Below are 13,730 nucleotides of genomic sequence, written 5' to 3'. Positions count from 1 at the left end.
GCACACATACTGAAAAGAACCTGAATTCTCAGAGATTGGGCAAAAGATCACAGTATCACTGCTGACATTAATTTCCAAACCCCATCTTATAAAAACCCCATCTTATGGCACCACTATCATTTTGGACATACATGCTTCTGTTTCAGGGCTTTCCATCTGAAAAGATTATCCCAGAAGAGAAAGAAGAGGGTGTGTGGGGATGTTGACAGAAAAATAAGGCTGTCTGGATGCTTCATCAAATAACTATACTGAGAGAAGCATACATTGCATATTAAGATATCTGTCTAGAAGCAACCAGAATGAAAAATGCTACCCATAATTAGTGGAAAATGTGGTGAACCATCAAGGAAGGCAATAGTCTGTGTACAGAAAACACAAATGCATACTAATCTTGAAAAATTTCCAAAAGTAAGAATTATAGCAAGGCAACAATTATAGCTGAAAAGAAGTACAGCTTTGCCTTCTAATTTACAAGAAAAAAAGGCACTTTAAACACAACTGCTCATTTTGAAATGCCTTTATACACTTTCCAGGTGCAATTATCTTTGGAATACTATGTGCCAAGCCCCAGACTCTCTGCTAAAAAGATTATTGCAGAAATGGTGAAGATGAAGAAAATGATTGTGGGGCTGAAACAGTTTACTTAATAGGAAGGGAAGGTGACAATGTTCAAGGCTTTTTATAAAGACAAAAAAAGGTAAAGCAGATGATAAGAAAAAAAAATCAACTCAAACTTAACAGTGACTTCATCGATACAATATGTCCACATAGTTATCCTAGCAACAAATGGAAGGAGAAATTCAAAATGTTGTTTGTTGTTGACATTCCAATGTAGCCCACATCTTTATTATTTCATGGGGGGGAGGAGGGGTCCTTGTAAGTAAAAATCAGATCTCATTTGGTTTAGATTTTGGAAATCAACCAGATTAGCTGTGAGGAAGATATAATTACAGTGTAAATTTAGACATGCAGACTTTCAGGTTTTTTTCCTTTAATATAAAAATTGATTCGTTCCATAAATCTAAACTGTGGAAGAATCATGACAGAAAAAAGCATTCTACAAATCTCTATGCAATATACTAGCATATAATACAGCTGGAAGGTTAATTAACTAAGAAGTAACTGGATAGATTTATACAGAATAAGGTTTTCAATGGCTGATAGATATCCCTTTATTATGTCAAAAAGTCAGTCTGCTCTCTAAACCCAGGTCTGCTTGAAAGCTGACCAGCATTTGATGGTATTTGCTTGGTATTTGATGGGCAAATTTGGAATATAGGATGAAAGGTTATTTATTTATTAAATTTATATATACCCATCTCACTAGTTCAGCATGGTCCTTCACGTCTTACAACTATTGGGGAATTTGAAAATTTGTTGCTGGGAGAGACCCAGCAATGAAAAGTTCCTTGATTTTATTAGATGACTTTATATAGAAGAATAAGAGTTTTAAGAAGAAATTATGTTAAACTTTAGAAATGCAAAGATTGATGAGTGAGAAGATATGGTAAAAAAATATGAGCAGCAAAAAACCCTGCAAAACTGGGAGATTTTCAAGAATAGCCACTTGGATACATTGTTACTTAAAAGCTTGAATACTGTTGATACAGTATAAGCAGAAACGAAACATCTCAAGGGTGATGTGACCCACACTCAAGTAGGCACAACGCTAACTTACTCTCTCTGTTAAAGGGTGAGAAGTTTTCCTAGAAAACATTACATTTGCAGTGATATGAGTATTATTTTTATGATATTCAATCTGTTGTGACACATTTCACATAATCATAAAATTATTAGAATACGGTTAGTGAAAAATGCATTTGCCATCTTAATTCATCTACATCAAGCATTCACTGTTTGGGTAACCGAGGCTACTTAATACATCACTGAGGAATGCCAGCACCCAAAGTGTTCAACTAAATGGCTGTAATGTCCAGCTAAGGAGATAAAGCTCAAGTTGATTAGCAAGATTATTAATAATGCACTTAAAAACAGACTTGTGCATCTCTGAAACTACTGCAGCCACTTTCCCACAATTCAATTGTGAAAAATGAAAACGGGCAGAGCTCAAAAAGGCAAGGGAAACGAAGACAAAAAGGGAAGACTATATGAGACTAGATTCAAGACATAAGCTTGTTAATTGACATGAAACTCACTACAGTGTATCACCCGAGGCACATGATATTGACACATTAAACCAAACCCATTCAGAATTTCACAGCTTTAAAAAAATATATTTCTTTGGAAAACAGGTTAATTTGAAAGGTTCACAAACATGCACAATGCAAAACAGAGTTTTTAGATACATTACTTCTGTATTCCAAGAACCTTTACTTTTTATATCCAAATATGAACATTAACTATCAGCATTCACATAGAAACTTGCCAACCGCTTCTTTTAAAAATGAACAATAAACCACCATTAGGCTTATATTAAGTTTGTTTATAATCAATACTTCTTTCCTAAGCTTATCTTACAAACTATCTGAACTGTAACTGTACCCCAGCTTTAACTCCTGTTTAAGCATCTTGAGAAATATACAAGTTGATCATGTTTGAAATGAAGAACTGGATGTCCATCCAGTAAAGAGCAGTAATTCAATGAATTTTAATTGATTTTGAAAAGCAGCCCAACTACCAGTAGCACACCATGACAAGCTAGTCCCTGTGCACGGAACTCACTCTATTTAAAGCAGGACAATTTGCAGAAATCTACCACGTTTTTAGTAAAGCCTAAATTCACTGAAATTTTGCTTATGTTTGCAAAGAAATATTTGCAGATGGCCCCCAACTTTTGCGGCTTGGCAGGCTGGTTGCAGTATGGAGAGCAGGGAGGGGAACTGGCTCACACAAGTGGTGAGCAAATGTGCATATGCAGTATTGGGCCACAACCCAGCAGTTAGATACACCTGATCTAAATTATTCCAAGGGATTACCTGGGCTGATTTTTCTAGTAACATGAGCCACTTAGTTTTAAAATAGCTCAATCTCTTATTTCATAAGTTCTGAAATTGCTTGTACAGGTTTATTATGAATTGGCACTAGCAATTTCAGAACAGTTCTTCTATAACTTGTTAAGTGGCACAAAGGGGCACACTCAAATCCTTCCTCTCTCTATAGGATGCTATGAATTGAGATCTATATCCTTGTTGGTTGCCATAGTTATAGCCTGAGAATTCTCTTTTACTCAGATATTAAGCTGAAGCGAACTTGCCCTTACTTCTCAGGAAATCTCAATATTCAAGGCGGCTCAGATCAAAACCAAACAAAACAGGAAAGTTATGTTTTGCCAATCAACAGGCATCAGTGTTTTTCTATTCTGATTGTGAAACTAGAACCCTTAGTTCTTCCTCTCAATTCCTGACCTTCAGCTGAAATTATCCAATTGTTATTATTTTCTATTTCAGATCTAAAATACTTTCTTAAAAATACCTGATCTCACAATAATGTACACATTAAGTCATGTATTAAAGGTTACATCCCACAGTTCCCACATAAGGAAAGGTTGCTCAAGCCCTTATCATGACACTTCTTGAACAAGCTGGTTTTGAAATAGCAAAAATATTTGACTGCTAAGTTATTTGGGACAGTTCCGGCTATTTCAGGACTGGAACGTTATAGTCACAGATGTCATCTCTATTTTTTTTAACTTAATTCTAAGTGAAGAATTAATTATTTAATTAATTAAAGAGCCCAGCAGTCAGTTAAGTCAAGAAGGGTTCTGTAAAATCTAAGTTGTAAGAAACGGTAATAATTAACACTTCTATGAGATATTTAATTACAAAAATCCATACACAGATTATAAATTTCCTGTACAGAGGCCAAGAAATAGGGACTCCCCCTCTCATTCTCCATAAGAACTGAAAATGGCAGGTAGCATTTCTTCATGAACCTCAAGATACTGCTTGGTCGTCCTTGGGTGTGGTCTGTAAAAGAAAAGTAAATAGCATAAGATCAGGACTTATATCGACTATAGTTAAACTCTGAAAAATTGTCTTGAAGGCCACACTTGCCCCAATTCTGGAAAAAAAAGAAATTCTCTGTATCACTTTCTGTGGGCAGACACAATGACTGGACCTTTGCCTAGAAATGCTATTATCAAAGTACCTGTAGAGTTTTTAAAGGAAATCATACTGCCTAAGCAGTGTCTCTGAAGATGGTTAACGGGAGCAAACAAGGTTATTAAAGCCTTGAGGATTGTCTAAGCCAGGGGTCCCCAAACCCTGGGCCGCGGTCTACTACCAGGCTGTAGCCCTTTCAAAAATGGACCGCGGAAGTGGCGGCAAGCACACACGCAACTCCATACCAGCTGCTTGTGGAAATGGAGCTGCGCACTCACCTGCCGCCCATGCAGAACCATCTCCTCTGACACTCCACCAAGCTGGAACAATTGGAGACTGCTGGTCTAAACTTCAGACCCTCAAAGTCAGATTCCTCAAAGCTAAGTTATATGTATTCAAATGAGGAGGAGAGAGAGCACTCTGAAAGCTTATGTGACATTTTTCCTCAACAGGCCAAGGCAGAGCTATAATAAATACAACCGAAACAAGCACCCGTGTCTCAGGTGTAACAGAACCTGAACAGGCCAGTCTTGGATCTTGAATTCTTTAAATCTAAGGCCTACAAAAAGTAGCAAAATCGGGAAATGCAAAGTTAAATCGGGAAATGCAAAGCACAAGGCAAATACTGAGAGAGGGGAAAGATAGTTGCATAAATAAAGTTCCCACGTACTTGCCGCAGGAACTGCCTTCCCAAGTAGAAAGTTGCTGCGCTGGTCAGGTTCTTCCTGCTACCCACTTTGCACCGAATATAGCCATAAAGATTAGCTCCTTGCAATGCTACACCCATAATTACCACTGCCTAGAAAAGGAGAGGAAGATATGTCAGAGAAGCAAGGCTTCCCTGTGCCCCAATGAGCTTAGCGGGAAACAACTGAACATTTTACTCACCAGCCACTTAACTTTGAAAGAAAATAGGGCAGTGAAGGCAAAAATCACCCAGAGTAAAGGACATGTGATTAATCCTAACCAGAAGATTCTGGACTCTGCTTCTGAAATAGCTTTCCTCCCCCGAGCAGATGCCTAAAAATGAATAGTAGTATTTTACTTACACTGCGTTCTATTTTTTGAATTAAGCATAAGTAACATTATTAAAAAAAGTACTTTAGTTAAATGCTGAAAAATCTCGGTGATGATAATACAGTTGCTGAAGCAGCAGAATCTAATGATTCTTTAAAGAAATCATGCAATAGAAGGCTTTATACTTTTGGAATTGTATATTTCTTCAGAGTGGAAAAAGAATGAAGTATCCTTTCATCCAAAAGGGGCATCAAGGGAGAGAATGCTTCCTGACCAAACCAGCACAACATTACAAAGTCTCAGCTATCCCTGTCATCCTGTGCTCTGCAGGCCCTATTATGCCCAGCTGGCCTTCACTGTCTTACTCCCACTGCCAACAAGACATGCCTGGCCTGGCTCTATGTGAGGCAGTTGCTGGCTGCAGCAGGCCTTTCTCTCAAGGCAAGCTTATGGTTTGGAGAATGGCATGAACAGCCTTGGAAAAGGCCTCTCTCAACCAGCAGCTGCCTCTCACAGGGCAGACCTCATCAGCAGTGGAAGATGGTGAAGGTCAGCTGAATGTGGTAGAAGCGTCTTGCCACAGTTCGCTGCTTGAAGTGCCACTGGGCTGAAGTAGAGGCTCACTGGTGGTGCTGGCTGGCTGTCACTTCCAAAGGCCCCAAGCCACTACTTCAACACTAGCACTTATTGGCTGCTTCTACCAATAAGCTTCGTTGTGCAGGACAGCCAAAGGGGCAGAGATGCGAGGAGATAGGCAGGGAGAACTGAAACACTCCTGCAGTCATAAATATAAGCAGGCTATATTGCCAAGAAACTGAATTCTGATCATGCAACCATAACTTCAGGAACTGCTGTAACTTCAATCACTGAAATGAATGGTTGTAAAGTAAAAACTACCTGTAAACAACGGTAAATATCATTGCTTATACAACATTGCTTCACGTTATGAAGACCAAAGGAGATCAAATGTTTGAAAACTAATTGTGGTCTGTGTCAGGAAACAGACAACACAAGAACTAATGTTATTCATCTTTATTGTTGTAGGATGTAGTGACAGAATCCTGGAAAGCCCCATAAAGTTTTTCTTTCCCTGTTATAATCAAAGTGAACTAATCTTAAGTTTCTTCCTCACCCCCTTCTGTATTTCCTAACTAAGATGATGTTTTTTGTAAAGACTGTTGCATATTCTTCTTCAAGGCTGTCTTCATATTCCTGTTCAAGCCTGAAAAATGTATAAACTGAGAACCTACCCTCAAACTCACATTAAAAGAAAAGGAATTTTTCATTTGCATTGGCCTGATGTATCTAAATATTTTCATGACTTAAGACTGAAAAAAAGGATTCTCAGCATGCCTAAAAACTGCTACTTGTGTTTGGTTCTTTAAAGTAACTAACATCATGTTGTTCCTCTACAAGGAACTCTAAAATGCATTGCTTGTATGATTTGATAGGTTGATCGTAGCTCATTCAATCACAATTCTTTAAAATAAGTTGAATTGTTTAATATCATTTATCTCACTGCAGATGAACATATACTGTACATCTTTGCAGCCCAGTCTCCAAATCAGAAGGTAAAGCAGATTTCAAATGCACACAACTAGTAGCCACAATAGTTCTGCTGTGATTTGTGTGTATCCGATTCTGGAATTAAAAGTGTTCTAAGCTGTAGAGTATGCCATTCACAGTCATTCCCTCAGCAACAGGGAAGATATTTACCTTTCTGGCTTCAAACACCCAGTGACTTTTGCCATCATCATCAACCTGATTCCACCATCGGAGGCCAACCATCAACCTCCCTGTGACATTCTGGAGAGAGTTAAATACAGCATGAAAGTGCTTCTTGCAACAGCAATCATACATTTTGCTAAATAAGCTCTCCCAAATGCCTCCACTGTTTTATACACAAAACTCTAATGAAACAAGAATCTCATTTCTGTTGTGCTGTTCAACAGTATAACCATGGGCAGTCACATTTCTAAGTGAGCTATCAATTACTCAGCTTACACTAGTATGCCCCTGGGCCACATTCTTGGCAATACTATTCAGTTTACTGCAAATAGTTGCTTGGTAAGCAAAGTTATAATTTTACTAGTGACATGGAAACATGTTGTTACAAAGTCTTCTTAGACCCTATCACGTATATAGGTTATATGCCTTCTGGTTATTTAAAATATAACAAGAATAGTTTGCCATATGTCTTCCTGCCCAAATAACTCTGGAATGTTTATAACAAGTGCCTGCTTTAAAGATGTGCTTTTTCAAACATTCAAGCATATTTGAAACATATTATTAGGCATAAAAGTGCAATAACACACATTTAACAATGTGAATATTCCTATCTCACTTTGACATGCTCTCTAAAATAAGTTATAACAATGACAGTATGACCAAGGAAGAGAACTGGCCTCTACTTTGTACACGGGAAAGAGGCTGTTTTGTTCAGTATCTGTAATAATGAGGAGTTCTAAGCAAGCCACAGGATAAATCTAACACTGATTTTCAATTGGAACATATACTCTACCCTCTTAAGCCTTTATTCACTTAACACATAATCATGCTGTATTAATTTGACTTTGAATTTAATATATAAATGTGCAGAACTTCCTTCTAAAATGAAAGGTTCTTGCTTTTTCTTCTTTTTATGTTTTTGGCTCCATTTTGAGTTCCATGAATGTAAAAGAACCATGCACATTTTCCATAGGATTCCCATCCTCCCAGGTCAAAAACTCTGTAGTAACGTCTTATGTGTGTATAAAGATATGGAGAATAATTTTTAAAAAATGCTGTCTCCTTTGGTGGCAGAAACATCCCATAAGCAGAACTCTGACAAAGTAATGTTTCAATCAAAACACTAATTAAAATCCACAACAAGCAGTTATAAAGTATTATAGGGAGCAAGCCTTCTGCATGTATATACAAGGATGGTGAAATGTCTATGAATAGAATAAAGCATAGAAATAGCCATCTTGTTATATTCGAATGCAAATGCAAACTTTCTTATCACATTCTACACGTTCTGATATAACTTTAGTGAAAAGCTCAAAGCACCAAAGAGCACCCTCCCCCCAGCTCATTGCTTTGATTGCTGTACTTGAGGAACAGAGAAAAAAGCAAGCTAAATGCAATCACAGTTAGTATCTGAATTTTGATTAACAGTACTGTTCCCTACACTACCAATTTCTCTGATAACAAACATTTTCAAATATCAACATCTTATAAAATGACTTACCTTCACTGCCCAAAAGTCACACGATAGAAGTAAGATTATTGTCACCATACAGGCAATATAGCTGTTGCTTAACAATTCACAAAGTAAGTAGACAATTATTGCACTGACCCGGAAGAACAAGTGGCAAAAAGAAGCTATAGGGTGTCTGTAAAAGACATAGGAAGAAAATAATTTGGTTATCAATTTCAGTGTTTAATCTGGCCTAATCAAGGTTTAGAATTTATGCTATTATTCCAATTTCATAAAGGCAGCAATATTCTTATAAGCATAACTATATTATTATGATTGGTTACACAGTCAGGCAAGTGTTTTGACTGGATTTGGCATTTTTGTCATTGAGGATCTATTCACAATGATCTGAGTTAGGCAGATGATGTTTAATGGTATGAAAAGTATTAAATAGGAACAAACAAATTCTTTAACTTGAAACACCATACTCCACAACATAATTTTATTGCAAATGTCTGCTCAGGATAAAGAGGTAAGTAAATATTGCAGTTCATTCTATGTAAGTGTTCCCGTAGATATGACAATGAAAGCAGAATCTATGCCGATATTGATGAAAATATTTTCAACCTACACACCTATACAGGATTTCACCAGGATTTCATAATTACTAAACCAAACTATATTTCCAATTTCTTAGGAGAATTAGATTATGCCATAACTTTCTCCTCCTAACCTAACCCCAAAAGCCTGTCAAGACATAGCAGCCTCTTTCTTCCAAACTTACTTTATTCTTGATTTCTTGGACTTCTTGGACATTTCATCTTCTCCATCAAAAAGTGAAACATCTTCCGTCTCATCATTACTATCCTAGAGATTTTAAAAATGGTTTAAAAGAAAAAAGAAAAGAAATATGTGCCATTGTGCAACTCCAACCTATGCTACTGTGATAAAACTATGGGTGCCTGGAGGTGAGGGTAACACAAGGATAAAACAAGCATAGTGGAACACCACTATGATTCTCACAGGTTATTACTGTGGGGAAAATAAGAAGCAGGAGTTTTAGGTATGTTCACAGGCTTGACTTATATATATAAAAAATCAGGATAAATGTTTTATCAGCATCATTACCATTCTGCTGAAAATGCCAGATTCTGTGGTACTTCCAGATGAAACTCAGAAAATTACGTAGAAACAAGAAACCCGTATTTTGGTATAGTGATGCTGTATATAGTTTCACTTGTCAAAACTCTGATTAAAACAATAGCAAGAGAATCTAAGTTTCTTATTTTTTCTCTACAGCAAAATATGGATCTATTTCTTGTTAAGTTATTGTCATTTTAAAAAGGAATGCAATGGATTAAACAAAAAAGTTTTTTCTTTTATTATGGGTATTCATTCTACATTAAACTAGAAAATATTTCACAGGCCCTTCAACAATAATTTTTCTACAGCAAGTTTTCAGGAATGTGTACATTCTTGAAATTGATACCATGTAATGTTAAAAACAGATGGCTAACTTAACTATACTGGAAACCATGTTTAATTATTTGCGACTTGAAGCCAATAGCAATGATGAAGAAATCTATACTAGATTGTCATCTTCAGTGACAATATTTATCTAATCGTTTACTAATTAGCAATAATTCTTCAATGCAGGTGTTGTACCTTATTTCTGCACAGTATACTTTCCTAAACAATCCTTTTAAAAGAATATAGTGAGATCACAATCCCTGTCTCACTATCACTGCAATCATTTATATACTTGTTTACTTTACATAACTTGGCACTAAAAGGAGCATAATCATAGTCTTCTTTTTATATTGGTGGAACAAGTATTAACTGAACATGAATTTACTGTAAGCATTACCATGGTTTCCAGACAGTATCACTGATAAGATTAGGAGCAAAAAAAAAAAAAATAGTCTGGATATTGGATTTGTTATCCATTTCTTAGCCTTCAATCTATCAATATAATTATTTTAGTCAAAGAAAGCATAAAGAAGTACTGATCAAACAATAGCAACATAAAGAAAAAAGCAGCTTTGATTATTTTCTATGAATGTGTGTATAGCATTTTAGCCTACCATTATTACTAAGCTAAAAAGATGTAAAACTTGAGCTAAGAATAACCTAAAATTAAGGGTAAAATCATAGTATTGTTTAAACCTAAGACTATATTCCTAATGAAAACCAGGAATCTGAAAACATTTGTTATCATAGTTCATAATCATCTGCTGTTACTAAAAGTTTACATTTAGAGCTGTCAGGTAACAATAGGATACTTGTATCCCTTCACTGGACATCAATATTTCTTTCTGAGAATCTCTAGCCTCAGTTCGCATCCCATTTAACTTTCTTTCATTCCAACCTATCCCGCAGGGTGGTTGCTGCAGGGGAAATTAGAAGGGAGTTCCAAGTTCATTGCTTTGAGCTTTTGAGTGAAGGGAGGATATAACTCAAATAGTAAGTCCATTTACTCACTAATGAATTATAAATCTTCAGGGCCATCTACCCAATTTTGGAGAAATATAAACCCATACTAGTTACTGATCTTTCACAATGATTGAGATGGGGTGACCTAGCCACATAACTAAATAAAACTACTCTAAACTTAATGTCACATATTCCAATTCACAGACGTGCAATACTACAGCCAACCTGCTGTTCGTGGGTTAAGATAACCTTACTATATTTGAGTTAAAAATGACCAGTTAAGCACCAGCAATCGTTAAAGAGTTTGTTGTATGCTGCTGCCTGTAAATCCTTGTCTTAATTTTCTAGAGTTACTTCGATAATACACAGTTGATTTCCAATTATTATGCCCACATTTCAATCGCTTGGGAGCCTTAGTAATGCAAGTCCCCCCATCCTCAAATTAAAAGCTATATACAAAAACATTTAAAAACTGGGGATGGGAAAAAATGAAAGTTTTGCGGGCATAAGCCCAGATATCACAGGAGAAGGAAGGTAGGTGAGGGCAAGAAGCAAGCTGGTCTTCCCCTCTTCTAACAAAGCAGCTGAAACTTGGGTGGCTTGGGTTGGGCTTCAATCGCGATGGACTCATTTTCCACAGCCACGACCTTGGCTTGGAAGTCCTCTACCGGGTCCTCTTCCAGCTCACCTCCCTCTCCAATATTTAAAAGGTCCCTTCAGTCCCGGTGTGAGAAACCCACTCAGAGTCCCTGGCCCGCGCTAGGAAATAATAGCCCCTTAGCTCCCACCTGCCGCAACATCGCTTCCGCCTTCTGCCACGTCACAACCAACTCCCCAAGCAAAGCCGTCTACGTCATCAACGTGAGACGGACGCCAGGCTATGTGGTGACGCCTCCACGTCCAATGGAAAGCCGTCAAGCTTTGACTGATAGATATAGGGACAGATAGAGAGCTCGTCTCCGTTTATTGACTTTATCCCGAGTACGAGAGGTTTCTCTATAAGCAATGTTTCTCAACCTTATCAAGGCTTAAGTTGTTTGAACTTTTAATTATCACACCACCATGCGGGTCGTCGCTAAGGTTGATGAGCACTGCCCAAGATTGACTCTCTGAGAGAAAGTCAGGATTTTAACAGGGATAAGATGGGAAAGTGTAACTTAGCACTCAAAATGAAACATGTTGCAAGTAATCGTTCTATTCTTTTACCTCTTAAGCTTTAAAATTCTATTCTTTTAGCTCTTTAGCTTTAATATAGATTAAGTTAGTTTAGCGCTATGCACCTTATGATTAAACTCTTTTAGGAGTGTTCTAATATTTCCTGAACAATTAGTTCATAGAGATGAATAATCTGTAAAGCAAAGGGACAGATGTTCTCAGGAGCAGTTTTTCTTTTAAGATTTTCCAATGGAACAGCAACATGAAAATTTACTTATCAAGGCTTTGCATCATTCTGTTGGAGGTTGAAACCCACCCCTCTCCGAGGAAAATGAAATATTTTAGGATACAAAATATTTCCCCTAAAAGAAAAGTAGAAACTCAAGAGGGGCAGAAACTCAGCCCTTCCACCTTTGTTAATGGGCCATTAAGGCCTGGGGCAGTCTATTCTACATAACAAAGATCTACCTCTTTTGGGCAGAGCCATTTAATTGCCCTTCATTGCATAACCCAGCAAGTTTCAGCCAAACTTAGCACACAACCTAAAAAGCTAGCTATGACCCCTGACAGCAACCAATCAGGATACTCTTCCTGTGCACCAGGAAGTTCAAAGCCAGAAAAGGTATAAAACCCAGGAATTCTCAGCATCCCTTCCCATTTTTCCCACCTAAGATCTCTAAGGCATGTGACCTTGTTCATCAATAAATCTTTCCAAGCAACTTCCATGAATCCAGTTTCTTTTTTCCCACTTGGAACTGAACCCAGAAGGATATTTCTTCCAACAATTCCAGGTTTGCATCTGTATCAGTCTGGCAGCTGAGCCCATTTATTTCTGGATTCATCCTAACGTTGCACTTTTTTGAGGGAAGTGTGCCTTTGAGCCAGTCCTGGCAACTGCCTGGACAAGTCCCTGCAATTTTCCTGGCAAGATTTCTGGAAATGGGTTGCTCCTTAAACATTGCAATAAATGTCGTTTCCATTTCACTCTGAAGCTCTGTACAATCATTTTCTGGTCGTTTTCTGATTGGCAGCAACTTTTTCCTCTTAAACCTCCCTCCCTTCCTTGCAGATGTATAGGATTTGCAGTAGCATGCCAAGCCTTGATTTCATCAGTATTTAAAATACAACCAAGTATACAGATTTAGAAACTTAGCAGTTCTCCTCAGCCTTTTTTTTTCCTTGCTGCAAAGCACCAATGAAAGCACTAGACATAATTTAACAATATGGGAGAAGGGCCCTGATAAAACCAATCTGGCTATATTAGGGTGCTGGATGGTTGGATGGCCCCTAGAATCTTCAAGGACACTGACAGACATAACCTTTATCACAGTAGTGACAACTCTAAATGGTGCAGTGTCTTGGGCGTTGACACTATTGTCTTTCTGTAATCTTGTTCCATATTTTAGCTCTCATTATCTTCCATGTAAAAAAGCTGAGAAATTGATGTGTCTTTCTGTGAAATAACTGAGTAATGATGCAAAATAAAAACCATTGTTTTGTGGTAACTACAATAGTGAATGTTAAGTATTTGAACTACTTTTTTTTTCTAACAATCTGCTCTAAGGAAGTATGTGGAAGAGAACAAGACCTATCTGCTACAACCTATTGGTAAAATAAAAGTTTTTTTACAGGACATCCCACTATGATGCCTATGACTGATATTTTTGTGTGTATTATCTACTGCGTACTTGTGAAATATGAGAAAATGTGCCTTTAAATATTTACTATGAATAATTATATGGTTCAAAAAATAATGTAACTCTTCTGTTATGTATTTTTCTGTCCATGGCTGATCTGAAATAATTTGCTTCATTCTTCCAAAACACATTTTAACATTCTTAAGCATGGTTTGCAGGCAAAATCCCTGAATTTGAATTGTTATTTGA

General features: G+C 37.2%; 1 protein-coding gene across 2 annotated transcripts; it reads right to left on the bottom strand.

Moving 5' to 3' along the window:
- Positions 1-2,213: 2,213 nt before the first annotated feature.
- TVP23C (trans-golgi network vesicle protein 23 homolog C) lies at positions 2,214-11,523 on the bottom strand. Of its 2 annotated transcripts, none has more exons than XM_026702146.2 (7): positions 11,378-11,523; positions 9,041-9,123; positions 8,308-8,452; positions 6,795-6,884; positions 4,950-5,081; positions 4,732-4,860; positions 2,214-3,926 (listed from the first exon to the last, which is right to left on the bottom strand). In XM_026702146.2, exons 2-7 carry the CDS (start codon positions 9,070-9,072, stop codon positions 3,894-3,896), a joined length of 561 nt encoding a protein of 186 aa, XP_026557931.1. In that variant the 5' UTR covers positions 9,073-9,123; positions 11,378-11,523; the 3' UTR covers positions 2,214-3,893. The 2 variants fall into 2 exon arrangements, with proteins under 2 accessions (XP_026557931.1, XP_026557930.1); XM_026702145.2 differs by having other exon boundaries at positions 11,478-11,523.
- Positions 11,524-13,730: the final 2,207 nt, after the last annotated feature.

The sequence above is a fragment of the Pseudonaja textilis genome, chromosome 2 (genome assembly GCF_049901715.1).
Source record: "Pseudonaja textilis isolate UNSWEBS1 chromosome 2, rPseTex1.2, whole genome shotgun sequence".
NCBI classification, from domain to species: Eukaryota; Metazoa; Chordata; class Lepidosauria; order Squamata; family Elapidae; genus Pseudonaja; species Pseudonaja textilis.
Note: the sequence above shows the minus strand (reverse complement) of the source record. Positions and strands in the feature narration are given on the sequence as shown.

Excerpts from the sequence above, each read along its gene's own strand:
- TVP23C (XM_026702145.2), bottom strand. Across the intron at positions 8,453-9,040 it reads TCCAAGAAATCAAGAATAAA|ACACCCTATAGCTTCTTTTT; the intron begins GTAAGTTTGGAA and ends TGTCTTTTACAG. Across the intron at positions 5,082-6,794 it reads GGGTGTTTGAAGCCAGAAAG|GCATCTGCTCGGGGGAGGAA; the intron begins GTAAATATCTTC and ends ATTCATTTTTAG.